At 42.9% G+C, this 19,577-nt stretch overlaps 1 protein-coding gene across 22 annotated transcripts in view; it reads right to left on the bottom strand.

The window, feature by feature from the left end:
- The window catches only part of CELF4 (CUGBP Elav-like family member 4), a 1,506,243-nt gene that overhangs the window by 378,824 nt on the left and 1,107,842 nt on the right, over nucleotides 1-19,577 (bottom strand). For 11 of the 22 annotated variants that reach the window (XR_013263988.1, XM_077463101.1, XM_077463104.1 and 8 more), the window contains exon 4: nucleotides 3,101-3,244. The exons of 10 other annotated variants lie outside the window; for them this stretch is intronic. Coding sequence is in view for 11 of the 12 variants with exons in the window: in XM_077463101.1 (XP_077319227.1) it covers nucleotides 3,101-3,244 (144 nt within the window). In the remaining variant the exon portion in view is untranslated. The remainder of the gene's footprint in view (nucleotides 1-3,100; nucleotides 3,245-19,577) is intronic. One more of the 22 variants, XM_077463095.1, reaches the window with a different exon arrangement.

Genomic DNA, 19,577 nt, shown 5'->3' with positions numbered 1-19,577 from the left:
CACAAGATGTGGATTGTCCACTTGCCACGTCACCAGCCACATCACCTGCCACAAGTTGTGGATTGTCCACTTGCCACGTCCCTTGCCACGTCCCCTGCCACGTCACCTGCCACAAGTGGATTGTCCACTTGCCACATCACTTGCCACATCACCTGCCACAAGTTGTGGATTGTCCACTTGCCACGTCACCTGACACAAGTTGTGGATTGTCCACTCGCCACGTCACTTGCCACATCCCCTGCCACAAGTGGATTGTCCACTTGCCACATCACTTGCCCCATCACCTGCCACAAGTTGTGGATTGTCCACTTGCCACGTCACCTGACACAAGTTGTGGATTGTCCACTCGCCACGTCACTTGCCACATCACCTTCCACAAGTGGATTGTCCACTTGCCACGTCACTTGCCACGTCCCCTGCCACAAGTGGATTGTCCACTTGCCACGTCACTTGCCACGTCACCTGCCACAAGTTATGGATTGTCCACTTGCCACGTCACATGCCAGTCACCTGCCACAAGTTGTTGATTTTCCACTTGCCACGTCACCTGCCAAGTCACTTGCCGCGTCACCTGCCAGGTCACTTGCCACGTCACCTGCCACAAGTTGTCTATTGTCCACTTGCCACGTCACATGCCAGTCACCTGCCACAAGTTGTTGATTTTCCACTTGCCACGTCACCTGCCAAGTCACTTGCCGCGTCACCTGCCAGGTCACTTGCCATGTCACCTGCCACAAGTTGTCTATTGTCCACTTTCCACGTCACTTGCCACTTCACCTGCCACGTCACTTGCCACAAGTTGTGGATTGTCCACTTGCCACATCACTTGCCACCTGCCATGTCACTTGCCACAAGTTGTGGATTGTCCACTTGCCACGTCACTTGCCACAAGTTGTGGATTGTCCACTTGCAATTGCAATTGTTTAAAATATTTTTCGAATGGTTTTTCATCATTTGCAATCATTTTTGAGATTTTTAATGTAAAAAAAAAGGTCACCTTTAAAAACGCATATAAACGCAAACGCGGCTAAACGCGGTAGCGGCGTTTTGCCGCGTTTTACCGCGTTTTGCCGCGTTTTGCGTCTGAAACGCAGAAATTTTTGTTTCTGAACGCATTTTTTTGCTTCTGGAAAAACGAGATTAAACGCAACTGCATATAAACGGAAAAAAACGAGACTGTGTGCATGGACACATAGGATAACATTGAATGAGTTCAGGTGCAGTTGAAAAAACTGTCCAACTGCATCTGAACGCGCGTTTAACTGCGTCTCGTGTGCATGAGGCTTAACAAGTTTATAGCATTTTAAGTTAAATACTAATTGCTTCAGAAATAAAATATTTGTCATGGTTTTACTGGTTGTCATGTGATGGCAAAGCCTCCATGTGTCTCCTATTTTGGGCAGAGACCATCAATGAGCCTATGGGGGGGGGGGGGGGGGATTTACTGAAAATGGATATTGCAAAATCGAGTGAAGCTCTGCAAAACCCAAAATCATCTTCTAGGTTTTAGAGACGGTTCATACAGGGGCCACACGACTTTCAACACTTTTGGAGGCAACTTGGACACGACTTGGGCACGGCTTAGGGCGACTTACAACACGACTTTAAGTCGCCCCAGGCCAGGCGCGGCCCCCCCCTTCCCCAAGGCACGCCCCATGTTGAGGGCACGCGGCCTGGTACGTCTCAGGAGGGGGGGCGCTCGCTCATCCCCACCCCCTTTCCTGGCCGGCCGGGTAGCGTGCTCGGATAAGGGTCTAGTATGGATCTGGGGGGGACCCCCACGCCGTTTTTTCGGCGTAGGGGGTTCCCCTTAGAATCCATACCAGACCTAAGGGCCAGGTATGCTCTCGGAGGGGGAACCCACACCAATTTTTTTAAATAAATTTGGCGTGGAGTTCCCTCTTGAGAGCTGATAATTCTGTCAGAGTCGCCTCTGTATAGACGGAGATCCGACTTGGAGACGACCTCCATTGAAATCAATGGGTACCAGTCGCCTACAAGTCAGACTGAAGTAGTACAGGAACCTTTTCTGAAGTCGGAGCGACTTCAGTAGTGTGCATTAAGACGGCTCTCATTTACTTACATTGATTTTTACATGTTGTCCGACCTGAGGCGACTAGGGACGACCTGAAGTCGGATCTGAGTCGCCCCTGTGTGAACCGGCTCTTAATATCAAAGCTTAATTGGACAAGGTGAAGTTCGAAGCTGATTGGCTGCCATGCACAGCTGCACCATATTCTGAGTGCTCCAGTTTTAGTAAGTGCAAACTTGGTGCAACTTTAACGTAATTTTGAGGCAACTTGGATACGACCTTGGCTTTGATCAGTGACAGAGGACAACTGTTGCACAACTGTTGCATTGTATAACATTCAGGTACGACTTTAATGCAACTTTTGAGGGTTAACGTTGAAGTCTATGGCCCTCATGTTGCAAGAAAGTCGGTCCAAGGTAGTGCATGAACTACTTTGAAGTCGCTGCAACTTTATGTGACCTATATATGAATGGTTATCATTGCAAATCATGGGGAAAGACTTGTCATGCAACTCTGATGTCCAACGTTGCATGACAAGTCAAACAAGTGTGAGTGGAGCCTTAATCTCCCCATATGTATTGCATGTGAGCTTGGGTGTATTTACATCAAAGGAGGTGTAGACATGCCCCATCAGTATGCAGACATAATTAAACTGTAAAAGCTTCTGGTGCTGACAATGCTTGGAGGAATATTGACCTAAATGGCAGCTACAAGGTGTTGTCAGCCCAACACCAGAAATCAATTACAAACGAAGAAATGGCAGGATCTACAGGTAACTGACGTATAATACCAAAACAACTGAAGCATGAGTATGTTATGATTGTATATAAAGTGTATTAAACTATTCACAGAACATTTTTTTTTTTGCCTGGACAAACACCTTAAATCAGAATTTCAGAATAATAATTAAAAAACAATAGACCAGTCCCTTCTCACGTACACTTAAAAAGAAAAAAAAAAACTTCCATATATACCCTAAATTAGGACTGTGGCCAAACTATGAACATTCAAATATTTATAGATCCTTAATAAGCAGCTAACAAGCTTTAAAACAACCCCCCCACTGACCTTTGTAGGTGCAGGCACTGCAGAGCAATTCATTCTCATAGTTCACAAGACAAGCATTCGAGTAGTCCAAGTCAGATCTCAGCACTCTGTTCTCTCCTCTTTCTCTGCACCAGATTCCAAGGCTGGCAGGCTGCCAAGTCCCTGCTGGGTGGGGGGGAGCAGAATTAATTTAGCAGTTGAAAATGAAAGTGAAACTGTTTTGCTGTCAACTTTGAGAATGTATTACTCCACAGTGCCTGCAACTACAGAGGTCAGTGAGGACTTGTTTTAAAGCATATTTTCTGCATTTTAAGAATATGCAAACATGTTACTGTCCATAGTCTGGTTACAGTTCTACTTAAAAAAACTGGTGTCTTCTGATTACTCCACAGTGCCTGCAACTACAGAGGTCAGTGAGGACTTGTTTAAAAGAATATTTTCTGCATTTTAAGAATATGTAAACATTCTACTGTCCATAGTGTAGTTATAGTTCTACTTTAAAAACCTGGTGTCTTCTGGCCAATCACGTGATGTCTTTGGGTCTTTCTCTTCTTCCTGCAGTAGTGGCGCTGGTACTGCTGACACCAGCACTACTCTGCAGTATTATACCAAGAGCCCAGGCCAACATGGGGGCACATACCTGCCTGGGCTCACAGGAGGGAGCTCAACTGAGCACAAGAAGATCTAGACCACAAAGCAATGGGTGTGCAGGTGACAGTGCCAGGGAGCAGGTGGGTTTTACAGTGATTTTTTTTTTACAGTCCTGGGGCTATATATATATATATATATATGTATATATATAATTGGTTCTGCTTAAGCATGAACCTGTGCTTTAACTATAAAGGGCAAAGTTTACATTAAAGCCCACGCCAGCTTAGAGAGAGACCCTCATGCATTTGCTGCTCCCTCAAGTTAAAAAAGGAAATCACAACCCACCCACTCCACTCTTCACTTCTGGCAGTCAGTTCACTTCCAGGTGGAATGATGGCCAATGACATTCAACCCACTGCCTATGAGAGCAGACTGTCATAGGTACACTTTATCATGTGACCTGGGCTTGCCAAAGATTTCTTAAGCCAGCACCCACAGTAATGATGACTGTCCACCACTGTCACAGGAGCCAAAGAGATAGGATTCCACTTGTCACATCACCAGACAGAAAACATGTAGAATGTATGTATGTATGCCAAAAAATGTTCATATTTACTGCAAGGGAAGAGGGCATCCTAGGGGGATTGGTTGTAGGGAGTGGATGAGTGGAGGGATAATGCCCTAAATTGGAGTTGGGCTTTTGCGCCAGGCAAACACCCACGCACCAAACAGGACCAACATGTTCATCCACTTGCCCTAACAAATGTGCCAACTGGCCATGGCATTACAGTGGCTAGTTCTAAAATGGCTAACTTTATTCTTACTAAATTTTATCTAAGTTCCAGGCCTCTTGGGAATCTGCTCTGTGTACATTATTGGTGGTATTTAGGATCCTCAGCTTTCTCAAAATTCTGGGAGAAGGCAATAGTCATCCCACCACAGGGGGTCACTGTGGCTGAATTTTCATGATGTAGACTTGCAGAGCTCTTGCTCTAGACTCAGCACTGCAACTTTGCTCTTGCTAGAGACTTGCCACGCAAAATTTGCTACAGATTGGAAAAGTGTCAACTGGAACTTGTGCTTCAAGCGCTCTGCAAGTGTACAACTTGCCAGTGAAAAAGTGCAGCAAGCTAACAAGACTTACAATTCAACACTGCCACAAATTTGTGGCAGGATATCCTTGCTATCTGGGCCATTGATGGTGTCAGTGGGAGGAATATGGCTCCATTGATGGTGTTAGTGGGAGGAATAGTGCCCCATTGATAGTGTCAGTGGGAGGAATAGTGCCCCATTGATGATGTCAGTGGGAGGAATAGTGCCCCATTGATGGTGTTAGTGGGAGGAATAGTACCCCATTGATGGTGTCAGTGGGAGGAATAAGGCCCTATTGATGGTGTTAGTGGTAGGAATTGTGCTCCATTGATGGTTTTAGTGGGAGGAATAGTTCCCCATTGATGGTGTTAGTGGGAGGAATAGTTCCCCATTGATGGTGTTAGTGGGAGGGATAGTGCCCCATCATTGGTGTCAGTGGGAGAAATAGTGCCCCATTCATGGTGTCAGTGGGAGGAATAGTGCCCCATTGATGGTGTCAGTGGGAGGAATAAGGCCCCATTGATGGTGTCAGTGGCAGGAATTGTGCCCCATTGATGGTGTCAGTGGGAGGAATAAGGCCCCATTGATGCTGTTAGTGGAAAGAATTGTGCCCCATTGATGGTGTCAGTGGGAAGAATAGCGCCCCATTGATGGTGTTAGTGGGGGGTGTTAGCGATAGGATATGTGCCCCATTGATGGCGTCAGTTTGGCCCCGAGCTGCAGTTTGAAGACCACTGAAATAAAACACGGAGCAGCAGAGGGATGGGTGAGTTTCCTTTGTATATATACAAATTAATTAAATTGCATTTTCAGTTTGTGGTGTTCAAATACTCTTAAGTTCCCCTTCAACTGAGAATAATGGAATGGTCTCATTTGATGAAGGGCTCCCAAACTTTTGCAGACAGATCAATATACCTAACAGAGTACAGCACGAATTTCAGCAAAGAGAGACGTGGCAGACAGCGTAGCGAATAAATCTTCCATCCCACCATTGTAGAAGACGCACACAATACAGAAAGGCGGAATAATCTGTGCATCCGGCTCTCTATATAGCCCACACTATTAATAGAATGCTCTCTCTCCGCTGACGGTACCTTGTCTCTTGCTCTATATTTGATGGCATTCAGAAGTGCAGCCAGGCGTGTGATGACAGAGGAGAGGAGCCGGGGCTATCGCTGCCGCTCCATACTCCACCATGGTGCGCACATGTCAGCTCTCAAGTGATAAATCCATCTTTTGCCTGTCACTGTCACGCTGAACTTCAGACGGAGGGAGATGGGCCTGTCAGCTCGCCTCCCTGTAACTCCCACATCGTTTCTCCACCACTGGCCTGTTACCCTAATTAACTCTCGCTCTCTCTTTCTGGCAGGATTCACAGTCACAGGTTGGACTTGGGTTGCCAAGAGATGTATTTTTATTTTTATAACAGATTCCATGTTGCTTTTCATTTTACGTTGATTATTCACATACATTTTAGTGTCACTAGCCCTGTTCTATAGGCAGGCAATGCTAGGACAAGGTCCTCTGCCACCCAAGGCGAAGATAGCCAAGCGTGCCCCTCCTCCCCCAACTGACAACGAAAATGTTGGCACATCCGCATATAAAATTTTCTGGGTGCAGAAATCACAGTTGGCCTGCCCTAGGGTTACCACGTACGAAAAAAAAAAAACCATACAAAATTAGAAAATTGTTGCAACGTGGTGATTACGTTGTAATGAGCTCGATGAAACAGAGACAGATTTTCATTAACGTTATAATGACCAAAATTTGTTCTTCCATCTGTACACTAAGAGAGCGCATATAACTCAACAAAATTTTATATATCTATATATATTTTAGATTTAATACACAGTGCCTTGAAAAAGTATTCATACCATTTTACATTTTCCACATTTTGTTACATTACAACCAAAAATGTAAATGTATTTTATTGGGATTTTATGTGCTAGACCAACACAAAGTGACACATAATTCTGAAGTGAAAGGAAAATGATAAATGCTTTTGAATTTTTTTTTACAAATCAATATGGGAAAAGTGTGGGGTACATTTGTATTCAGCGCCCCCCGGAGTCAATACTTTGTAGAGCCTCCTTTCACTGCAATTACAGCTGCAAGTCTTTTTGGGGATGTCTCTACCAGCTTTGCACATCTAGAGAGGGACATTTTTGCCCATTCTTCTTTGCAAAATATCTCAAGCTCGTTCAGATGGGATGGAGAGCGTCTGTGAACATCGATTTTCAAGTCTTGCCACAGATTCTCAATTAGATTTAGGTCTGGACATTGACTGGGCCATTCTAAAACATGAATATGCTTTGATCTAAACCATTCTTTTGCAGCTCCGACTGTATGTTTCGGGTCGTTGTCCTGCTGGAAGGTGAACCTCCGCCCCAGTCTCAAGTCTTTTGCAGACTCTAACAGGTTTCTTCTAAGATTGCGCTGTTTTTGTGTCAGAAACCATGAAATCAGACTGAGACAGTCCAGTTAAATCACACTTGTTTAATCATAAAAGTAAAAAGAACAAACGTAGTCAAAACATAGCCAAAGTTCAGTAACCGGAACGGATAGTCGGCCAAGCCAGAAGTCGGGGATCAACATAGCAGCAGGATTTGGAGCCAGAGGGGATGTCAGCAAAGCAAGTCTTTTAAACAGGAATGCAGGAGAGCATCTCTGTGATGTTGACCAAGGCGAAGGCAGAGATCCTCTGGACTGGACGGCTTAAGCAGCCAGGACTGACGAGCAGGATATCAACAACAGCTTGGTTCCACTAGATTTTAGTTAGGAGTATAAGAGTAAAGGGGGCTAAATACAAATGCACCTCACACTTTTCAGATATTTCTTTGTAAAAAAAATTGGAAACCTTTTATCATTTTCCTTTCACTTCACAATTTTGTGCCACTTTGTGTTGGTCTATCAAGTAAAGTCCCAATAAAATACATTTACGTTTTTGGTTGTGACTTGACAAAACATGGAAAATTTCAAGGGATATGAATATTTTTTCAAGGCACTGTATGTGTGTGTGTATGTGGTGTATGTGTATATATATGTGTGTGTGTATATATATATGTGTCTGTTTTCTTTCCTCAGTTCATGCCTGCCCCGGCATGGTAGCCAGGCACTATAGTATTGTGTATATGTCCTGGGGGGGCAACCTAGGACTGGTAGTCCTGCTTACCTTATGGGAAAGGGGGCTGCTCAGTGGTGGCCCGTTAATAGAGGGCGCCCGGGCGACGCCTCTCCCATTCATGCGTCCAGCCCCTTCATCTACATATCAATGGTGCCGGACCATGGATTCCAATGTGGGGGGGGGGGTCTTTTTGAAGCACCTGATTAGAGCCAGAGGCTCTAATAGGCTTCAAAAAAAGGGAGCATTGCGCTCCAAGCCCACCCAGTTGTGTGACCATGGCGAACTAATTTTCGCTATTAGCACACTAAACACACTAGCACACGCTATTAGCACACAGGAAGGTTCCTCCCTGCCAATCAGGAGGCAGGTCATTGGTCAAAGCGTCAGGCGATCCTAGCGCTTTGGCAGAAGACACATGGCGGAGGAAGCTGGAGGAGCAGACACCGGAGCCGTCACGACTGCTACCGGCACTCCAGGAGAGGACACCACAGCCTCGCCACACGCACGTATAAGTGCAGGGCCGGACCACCAACACACATGGAGGGGGGGTTGCTGTGCCACATTGCCGAGGGGAGGCATTGTTTGTTTGCCCCCCCCGCCCAAAGAAGAACCCACCAGCCACCACTGGGGCTGCTATAGGTGAAAAACACAGATGCTAGCTATAGTGTCTGACCACCTACATTAGAGGTAAGCATGACACAACAAAAAGATACAATACTAGACAATAACAGAAAAAAATTAAACATCAAACAAAAATCTGAAAAAAAAAAAAAAAATGAAGGTATTGGTATAACTAAAAGCATGTATTCATTAAAAGTATATACTAGTTTCTTTGGAAAGCTCAAGTTCAGCCATTTCACAGGTTACACATATTTGTTGCCATGACAGTTTATATTTTATAATATATCTTTCTCGTTCTTTGCTACATTGTTTTCACATCCACTGGTTGCACACAGATCATTTCCCTATATCTACCAAACTAAACAGGCCTTGAATTCCCCCCAACCTGAGTGTAAGTTCTACGGTGCACAGTGAAACTCACAGCAGCCTCTGTGGAGAATCGGTGCAGTGATTGAAATCTATGTTACATCCCACCCATGTAAAATCAAAATCAGAAAACACAATATACTGTATATAAAATTCATATGAGCAATTACTTTTTTTTTCTATATCTAAATTATGTTTTTTTTTGGGTGTATAGGGTGAGTTACCATTAACGTAACCTTCTCTGCACTGATGAACCTTAACAAGGCGGAAACAGAACGGCCTTTCTTCATTGAGGGGAAACCCATTACACTGAAATATAATTTCTTGCTTGGCGTTCCTCATATTTTTGCTCAGTGGCCCTCAGCAGATCCCATGTCTGAATCATGATTTTTCAATGCCCCCTCATCGGTTTCTAACTGATGGCAAATGATGCAAGAAGACCTCATTAGACATCGAACAATCCTGATTTCCTCAATGTCTACCAAAAAAGGCGGTGGGGGGGGGTAGTCTATGCGACCGTATAACCATGCTGTATGGAACTACGAATGTTTGTATCCAGAGATGAGTAACTACAAGGAGGAGCTTACTACAACTTGGGCCAGTTTGGTCTGAACTTGAAAGTCTAATGCCCCGTACACACGGTTCGGCATTCCGACCACAAAATCCATCTGATTTTTTCAGACAAATTTTGGCCAAAACTTGTCTTGCATACACACGGTCACACAAAGTTGTCGGAAAATCCAATCGTTCGGAACGAGGTGACATACAAAATGTACGACGGGACTACGTAGAGGCCAGTAGCCAATAGCTTTTGTCTCCAAATTTTTTCTGAGCTTTGTGCGTCGGAATTCTCTACACACGATCGGAAAAAGTCTGAACGGATTTTGTTGTCGGAAAATTTTAGATCCAGCTCTCAAACTTTTTCAGGCGGAAATTCCGACAGAAAAAGTCCGATAGAGCCCACACACGATCAGATTTTCTGACAACATAATCCGATCTGACTTTTTACAGCGGAATTTCAGACCATGTGTACGGGGCATTACGGACGGAAAATGTACGATCCGACTGTGTTGTCAGAAATTCCAATCGTGTGTGGGCTCCATCTGACTTTTTTTCGTCGGAATGAAGCTGCTGCCTGTTCACTTCCTGGATTTACACAGACACACAGAGGCACACATAGTTAATAAGGTTGGATCAAGACACCAGTCCATCAAGTGCAACCTGAGTAAGTGTCTACAATTGTCGCTATCCCTATACATTGTGTCTCATTAAGATGCTCATCTATTATTATTATTTTTATGTATGGTACCCATATAACGCCGTCAATTTACGCAGTGCTCCACACATATATCGCACACTCACATCAGTCCCTACCCTCAAGGAGCCTACAATCCAAGGCCCCCAACTCACATTCATATATTAGGGTAAATTTTTTTTTGAACAGAAGCCAACTAACCTCCAGCTCTGTAGCTCTCATTGGCCCTCTTTTGACTCACCCCCCCTTCCTGGAAAACTCTCAGTAGAGAGAGAGAGAGATGTTTATGATGTCATAAGCCTGGGCTAATGACCAGACAAGAAACAAGAAGTGGGCTGTATAAGGGATTTACTGGAAGAAAAAAAAATGTTTTACTATCCAAAGATAAAACAATAATAAGGGCAGAGGATTTAATAGATGGAAAGATGGAAAAAATGACTGAAGTTCAGCTTTAAATACAGCACCCAAGAAAGGTCCATTGTATAAAAAGGTTTATTTCTATAAAAATAAACACATTTTGTGTCTACAGAATAATAAAATTGAAGGTAAAAACATAAATATATAATATATAAAGTAATTTTTCAGACTATTACAATACTTCACACTACATACTATATTTAGGAGGTCGACATGTTTTGCAGATTTTTCCACTTTTTCTGGACTTTTATTGAAAGTACTTGTTCAAGACTTTACTAACGTGAAATAATAATTATAGCTAGAATCACCCAAAGCTCAATTTTTCAAGTGCAATGGGCTTTGAATTTCTTCTGAGGGTTACAAAAGTTACTCGACCATTCCTTGTGCCTTTTATATTTTGTTTGTAAAAAAAAAAGAAATAGGTAAGTACCCCAAGTCCAAGCGTTTTCAAAGGTTTGTAGCATTCACCTCCGTAACATCTCTAAAATTCACCCCTTTTTAACAAATGAAACCACCAAGCCCCTCATTCACTCCCTTGTTATCTCTCCCCTTGACGATTGCAACTCCCTTCTCATTGGCCTGCTTCTCCATAGGCTATCCTTTCTTCAGTCTATCATGAATGCTGCTGCCAGACTTATCCACCTTACCAACCGCTCAGTGTCTGCCAACCCTCTCCTCCAATCCCTACACTGGCTCCCAATCACCCAGCGAATTCAATTCAAAATACTAACCACAACATACAAAGGCATTCACAACTCTGCCCCGAGCTACATCACCAATCTTCTCTCCAAATATCACCCAAATCGTCCTCTCCGCTCTTCTAAAGACTTCCTACTCTCAAGCTCTCTCATCTCCTCCTCCCATGCTTGTCTCAAGGAATTCTCCAGAGCCTCTCCCATCCTCTGGAACTCGCTACCTCCACTGGTCCGACTATCCCCTACTCTTGCTACCTTCAGATGATCCCTGAAAACTCATCTCTTCAGGAAAGCCTATCACGTCTCCAACTAATCTTCTACCACTTCCATCAGCTCATTCCCGACAGTTACAACTTTTTGTACCACCTGCCCCACCCTATTAGATTGTAAGCTCTTCTGAGCAGGGCCCTCTTAATCCTCTTGTATTGTATTGTATTATAACTGTATTGTCTCCTTTTTATATTATAAAGCACTGCGTAAACTGTTGGTGCTATATACATCCTGTATAATAATAATAATAATACCCAAAAACAACCATGTATCAATCTTTGGCTACATTCTAGGAAGCACTGAGTAAAAAAGTGTTTCTGCCAATTAGTGCTGAAAGAGCTGCTTGTAGCAGTTTGATAGACAGGTTAGGTTCTCGGGTGACAGACTAGCAGCAGGCCATATCTAATGCGGTATTTGGGGGGGCGTACTAAATTGGGAAGCTCTCTAGGATGCACAAGATATGCCCTAGGCCTATACATGGTTAACAAACTTTACTGTTTTATCAAAGTGATGCCCATCCTCAATGTCCATAGAGAGTTCCAAAAGAAGATTTAGCAACTCTTGACTTACTCAAAAGTCAAAACTTGACTAGTAAAGAGCCCTGAAAAACATATATAACCGCATTGTATAGCAGGCATATACAGTTGGCTTCACATATCGAGCAGCCCAAAAAGCCTAAAAAACAAAGAGTTCATTTTTATAATCCTAACTACTCCAGAGAAAGAAGAGCTCTAGCCTGACTCTTTCACACATCTCTGTTGGTCAATGAAGCCATGCATTTCTCCAATGGTCAATTAGCTAGGTGTAGGAGATGGAAGGACGTGGGAAGAAGCTTGAAAAAGTTTTCATTCTTCACATGGACCAATCTACTGTTTTTTTTAAAAAGTGATGCTCCTTTTCAATGTCCATAGAGAGTTCCAAAAGAGAAAGGGGCAGCCCTGGACTTACTCAGCAAAAGTCAAAACTTTCATAGTAGAGGGCGCCGAGAAACTTATATACCAGTATTGTATAGCAGGCATATACATTTGGCTTCACATATTCTGCTCAAGCAGCCCAGAAACCTAAAAAACAAAGAGTTCATTTTTCTAATCTTAACTACTCCAGAGAAAGTAGAGCCTAGCCTGACCCCCTCACACCTCTCTGTTGGTCAACAAAGCCATGAATTTCTCCAATGGTCAAACAGCAAGGTGTAGGAGATGAGAGGGCATGGGCAGGAGCTTGAAAAATGTTCTCATACTTCACATGGACTAACCTACTGCTTCTTTAAAGTGATGCTTCTTTTTAATGTCCATAGCGAGTTCCAACAGTAGATTGGGCAGCCCTCAACTTACTCAGCAAAAGTCAAAACTTAGTAGTAGAGGGCTCAGAGAAACTTATGGCAACATTGTATAGCAGGCATGTACAGTATGCTTTACATATTTTGCTAGAGCAGCCCAGAAGCCTAAAAGACAAAGAGTGCATTGTTCAAATCTTAGCTACTCCAGAGAAAGAAGAGGTCCAGCCTGACCCGTTCACACTTCTCTGTAAGTCAATGAAGCCATGAATTTTCAAAATGGTCTAATAGCGAGGTGTAGGAGATGGGAGAACGTGGGCAGAAGCTCAATTTTTTTTTATACTTCGCATGGATCTATTGCTTCTTTAAAGTGATGCCCCTCTTTAATGCCCATAGAGAGTTCCAAAAAACTATTGGGCAGCCCTCAACTTTTTCAGCAAAAGTCCATAGAAGAGAGCCCCGAGAAACTTATATAGCAGTATTGTATAGCAGGCATATACAGTCCGCTTCACATAATCTGATTAAACAGCCAAGAAGCCTAAACAAATAAAGAACTAATTTTTCTAATCTTAACTACTCCAGAGAAAGAAGAACTCCAGCCTGACCCCTTCACACCCCTCTGTTGGTCAATGAAGCCATGACTTTCTCCAATGGTCTAATAGCGACGTGTAGGAGGTGAGAGGACGTGGGCAAGAGCATGAAAAATGTTCTCATCCTTCACACGGACCAATCTACTGCTTCTTTACGGTAATGCTTCTCTTTAATATCCATAGAGAGTTCCAAAAGATGATTGGGCAGCCCTTGACTTACTCAACAAAAGTCACAATTTGCATAGAGGGCCCCCCCTGAGAAACTAGCAGCATTGTATAGCAGGCATACACAGTTTGCGCCATATATTCTACTTAAAGGAGCTCAAAAAAAGTTCTCATAGCTCACATCATGTACCAGTAGTAGGCTGATAATAACATCAGGGTTCAACCAGATGTCATTGTTTTATCACAGGCAAGCAGAAGACGGTTTTCAGTGCTGACTTGGACACATTTAGCCTCGAACCTTAACCAGCCTAATACAACCTAATGCTTGGGGAAAAAGCTTCGATACAAACACTAATGCTAATGGCACACATTATTTTTAGATGTCGACTACATTTTTAGAGTGTATGTTTGCAAAGTTTTCTGGAAAACTGCAGTTTTATTCTTATAATTTGTCATTGTGAAATATGACTGCGGAAACCTATTAGTTGCTGACTAAAATATTCCCTTATCTGTCACAATGTTATATTAAAACTGAATCTGCTTAAGAAAACTGTTTAGTTTCTTTAAATCATCGATACAGCAGCAAAGCGACCACGAAATGTGAATCGCTTCTAAACGTTATTATTGTGTTACCACAATCGTTGTTTTATATACAGTATCTCACAAAAGTGAGTACACCCCTCACATTTTTGTAAATATTTTATTATACCTTTTCATGTGACAACACTGAAGAAATGATACTTTTCTACAATGTAAAGTAGTAAATATTCCAGCCTGTATAACAGTGTAAATTTGCTGCCCCCTTTAAAAAACTCAACACACAGCCATAAATGTCTAAACCACTGGCAACAAAAGTGAGTACACCCCTAAATTTCAATATTTTGTGAGGCCACCATTATTTTCCAGCACTGCCTTAACCCTCTTTGGCATGGAGTTCACCAGAGCTTCACAGGTTGCCATTAGAGTCCTCTTCCATTCCTCCATGATGACATCAATGAGCTGGTGGCTGTTCGAGACCTTGCACTCCTCCACCTTCCGTTTAAGGATGCCTCAAAGATGCTCCATAGGGTTTTGGTTTGGAGACATCACCTTTACACTTAGCTTCTTTAGCAAGGCAATGGTCATCCAGTCTCCAAAGGGAGGGGATCATGCTCTGCTTCAGTATGTCACAGTACATGTTGGTATTCATGGTTCCCTCAATGAATTGTAGCTCCTCATGCATTCCCAGACCATGACACTCCCACCACCATTCTTGGCTGTAGGCAAGACACACTTGTCTTTGTACTCCTCACCTGGTTGCCGCCACACATGCTTGACACCATCTGAACCAAATACGTTTATTTTGGTCTCATCAGACCACAGGACATGGTTCCAGTAATCCATTGTCTTAGTCTGCTTGTCTTAAGCAAACTGTCTGTGGGTTTTCTTGTACATCATCTTTAGAAGGGGCTTCCTTCTGGGACTACAGCCATGTAGATCAATTTGATGCAATGTGCGGCGTATGGTCTAAGCACTGACAGGCTGACCCCCCACCTCTTCAACCTCTGCAGCAATGCTGGCAGCACTCATACATCTATTTCCCAAAGACAACCTCTGGACATGATGCTGAGCACGTGACCTCAACTTCTTTGGTTGACCATGGCGAGGCCTGTTCTGAGTGGAACCTGTCCTGTTAAACTGCTGTATGGTCTTGGACACCATGCTGAAGCCAAGTTTCAGGGTCTTGGCAATCTTCCTATAGCCTAGGCCATCTTTTTAGATCCTCAGAGACTTCTTTGACATGAGGTGCCATGTTAAACTTCCAGTGGCCAGTATGAGAGAGTGAGAGCGATAACACCAAATTTAACATGCTCGCTCCTCATTCACACCAGACCTTGTAACACTAACAAGTCACATGACACCGCAGAGGGAAAATAGCTAATTGGGCCCAATTTGGACATTTTCACTTAGGGGTGTACTCACTTTTTTTGCCAGCGGTTTAGACATTAATGGCTGTGTGCTGAGTTATTTTTAGGGGACAGCAAATTGCCACTGTTATACAAGCTGTACACTCACTACTTTATATTGTAGCAAAGTGTCATTTCCTCAGTGTTGTCACATGAAAAGATAGAATAAAATATTTATAAAAATGTTAGGGGTGTACTCACTTTTGTGAGATACTGTATGGGAGTCTAATACCGTGTACACACGACTGGACTTTCTGGCAGACTAGGTCCTAAGGAATTAGTCCGTCAGACAATCTGATCGTGTGTGGGCTAGTCCGATTATTTTTCGAAAAAAATAAATCCGACAGACCTAGAAATAGAACATGTTTCAAATGTATGCGACGGACTCAATTCTGATGGACTAAAATAGGGAAAACCGTTCGTCTGTGTGCTGGTCCGATGGACCAAATACGACGCAAGGGAAGCTATTGGCTACTGTCTATTGAACTTCCTTGTTTAGTCCCGTTGATGTCATCATGTTCAAAACAAACGGACTTAGTCTGTTCGCATGTGGGCAAGTCCGTTCATTCGGAAAGTCCGTCGGAAGTCCGCCGAAAGTTCATCGGGAAGACCGTCGGACCTAGTTTGCCGGAAAGTCTGGTCATGTGTACGCGGCATAAGCGGCTGGCTTCTAGTTGCAAAAAGATTCCCAACTAGAGTGTTATCGACATATAAATAAGAAGAGCTGCCAATCTCTGTCTCCTTGTTCATCTCTGGAAGCTCTCTATAGAAGAAAGGCTTATGATTTTCATTAGATATCTGCCTATAAGAACCACAAAAGCCTTGTTGAAATACAAGTGGGGATACACAAAAATGCCTGTTTCCATTTCCTCAAATCTTTATCAACATTCAAGAGATTTCAGCAAAATTCTAATATTTTAGCAGAATGCATTGGAGTCAAAGGGGGAAGGTGAAATAAAGGTGTTTTTAAAGGTGCAATCGCCTTTCAATGGCTCCTGAAGGGTAAAGAAACTCCCTTCGAATATTCTTGATCTGTCCTTGTGCCAAAAAATGGCCCTTCTTTAGACTTATGCCCCGTACACACGATCCGGATATCGTACAACCGATCTCACGACCGCTTTCGGTTAATAATCGCAAGTAGAAATTGAATAGCTAAATAAAGTCACGAAAATTCTCGTACGATAGAAAAAAAAATCGTTAGTGATGTCATGTGTTGTAATGTATTTGTATTGTATTTTCGGACGACAACTATACTGACTAAACGAAAATCGTACAATCTGGAATCGTACAAGGAAAATTTCCGTGCATGTCCGATCAAATAATATCGGATGAGCGGTCGTGATCGGCTGTCGAAAGTAGTGTACACACAATCCGAAAATCATCCTTCCTCGGACGACCGTTTTCGCACGATATTCGGATCGTATGTACGGGCCATTATTGTTTTATGTTTTCATGCAGCAAGAAACAGGACAGCAAAAAAGAACATTATATTAAAAAAAATGAAAGCAAGCTGTATACAAATAATGATTAAATACACACAAAAAAACAACACAAACACTGATTATTGTTTAAGACATTGTGTAGCTTATATACGCCACTTCTTCAATTCTAATGAGTATCAGGAAGCTAACCGGCATTTACTGTATGACAGCAGGTAACACAGTCCTCTTAATCCAATCACCATGGGATGTGTAGATGTTGATTGTCTAGGAACAAAATGGTTGGTGTGATATTTGTGAAATCCAACTTGCTTCTAGTTACATAATCACATCCATGGTGTTAAGAAGTCTGCATAGATGTTAATCCTCCAATTTACATGGCTGAAGGTGTGGATTGGTAACAGATCCAAACACAATATTCCCCACACACGCGCTCCTGAAGTTGGCTATTTGTTAATGATGGGTACTGCAATGACCACAAGCTGGGAACCATAAATGATCCAAGTAAAGAACTGTCAACAGCACACCAAGGCTTCCTCTAGAAGGGTACAAAGCCTTATTATTGTGATCCCATGGTATACAGAAGGTCTTCTGTGTACCACGGGACTGTGATAATAAAGCTTTGGATCCTTCTTAAGGTATCCTTGGTGTTCTTATGACAGTTCTTCACTTGGATTGGTAACAGATCTCTGGAGAAGAGCTGGAAAAAAAGGGTTTGGTGGGATGGGTAGCTGCCCTGGGCACCCCTACACTGCATGCATGCTCCAGACCAGTGTCTGGCAACCATTTTGCCATGGCTCCATGTGACAGCTACTGCTGTCACACTTTGCTCCAACATGCCCACTCTCCATCCCATCCACCCAACGTTTACACAGAAAACACACCGTGCATGCACAACTACCATTTATCTGCTAGAAAGCAAGCTATTGACCATGCATGTGCAGTGCACAGCAATGGGTAGTTGCAGCAAGAGAGCAGAGAACGGGCACAGAGCAGTACACCTATTCTAGGGCATGCATTAGCAGTGGGTTAGGGTGGCACAGTTCTGCATCCTTGCCCTGGGAACTGGACAAACCTGTCCTGGTATTACTCAGGAGTAGAGTAGTTAGCACAACTTTATACGTGAAAGACAGATGGTGTTGAAGGCTCCCTCCCTTGTTGGAGTATGGTTGATTCCAGTTTGACATAGATCATCTCGTTCACATCTCTCATCCTGTTCTTGGACAATCAACATCTTCCTTGAAACATTCCATGGTGACTAAATTGATGTGTCTGTGCTACTTGTGTGGATATCATTTCTGGGGCGTGTTCTCGACATTCCTTAAAACTGAAGTGGCCTGGATAAGCTATGAACATCACAAAATAAGTCCCGGCAAATGAGACTAACTACGACTAGCTATACTACGACTGGTAAAAATTAGAACCTTCACAGGAACAAATACTGACACTATATTAAATACCAAAACAGAGTTTTCAACCCTTTCACACTTTTTTAAGCTTGAATGTGCAAGTGCATAAGGGATGAATCACCTTCATTCTAAGGGATGAAGTTGGGTTGGCCACAACCATGGGTCAAGATTTGTAAAGTTCACCTTTGGCCAAATAAACGTTGCTTTCTTGTAGGGCTGTGGAAATTAAAGATGAATTCCTCGATTAATCGTTCATTTTTTTGATCGATCAAAAAAAGCACTTTGATTTTTTTTTTTCTACCCATGACCCGGCGTCCTTGTTGAGATCTAAGGAGACGTGAGAGAAGTTTATGGTCCGTGTTAACCCTTTTGATGCCCGCTTGCATGACCACCTGTTTGCACAGGGGTCCATGCCATAAGGTGAGAGTGATTAATTAGACTGGAGGTGGAGGGATTGTCACGCTACTGTGGAAAACAAATGACTTACGTCAGTGCTACAGTTTGAATTTAAAACGTATTTGTGTGAACTGTGAAGTTAAGTCATGGATTGTGGAAACTAACTAGTGTTGGGTGATTGTATATAGTGTATACCACATTTACCACTGACTAATGCAGAGTTGCAATGCAAGGAGATTAGCTAAAAGTAGCTGGATCTGTATGTGCTTTATAATTAATCAAAATTAATCGATTAATCGATTAAAAAAAACGATTAATTGAACACGAAAATTTTAATCAGTAACAACCCTACTTTCTTGGCATTAGTACATGTTCCCTGTGGCATTGCCCACTTCCCATTTCTCTTGTTTGACAATAGCTTGCTTATTAGCTCTACAAATGGCAAGAAGTGAATAACAAGATCTGCCCCGCATAGACTTTAACGGAGTTTCCAAAGTTTGTGAACTTCCAAATTGGAGCAAGATCCACCAAACCCAGGCACGTTCACTCACCCCTAGTTAATATGAATATGACTATGATGTCACCAGACTACAAGCATTGAACAATACGCTCCATAGTATTCTTTTATATAGTGTATTCCATATCTATCTTGAAAAACTTCAGTTAAAGCACAAACTTAAAGGAAATGTCCACTTTATTCATGCATTTTGTTCTCCGTCCCCAGAAATGTATTATTATTAAGCAGGCAGCAAAATCCTTGAACTGGGAAGGCGTGGGCTTGACCTTTCCTTGACTTCCATACTTTTAATAAGACTTAATTTGGATATCATGTAAATTCCACAGAAGACA

This window comes from Lithobates pipiens, unplaced genomic scaffold (genome assembly GCF_037356315.1).
Source record: "Lithobates pipiens isolate NorthernLeopardFrog02 unplaced genomic scaffold, aLitPip1_a1.2 Scaffold_3, whole genome shotgun sequence".
In the NCBI taxonomy this organism is placed as follows: Eukaryota; Metazoa; Chordata; class Amphibia; order Anura; family Ranidae; genus Lithobates; species Lithobates pipiens.
This window is presented reverse-complemented; position numbering and strand designations above follow the sequence as displayed.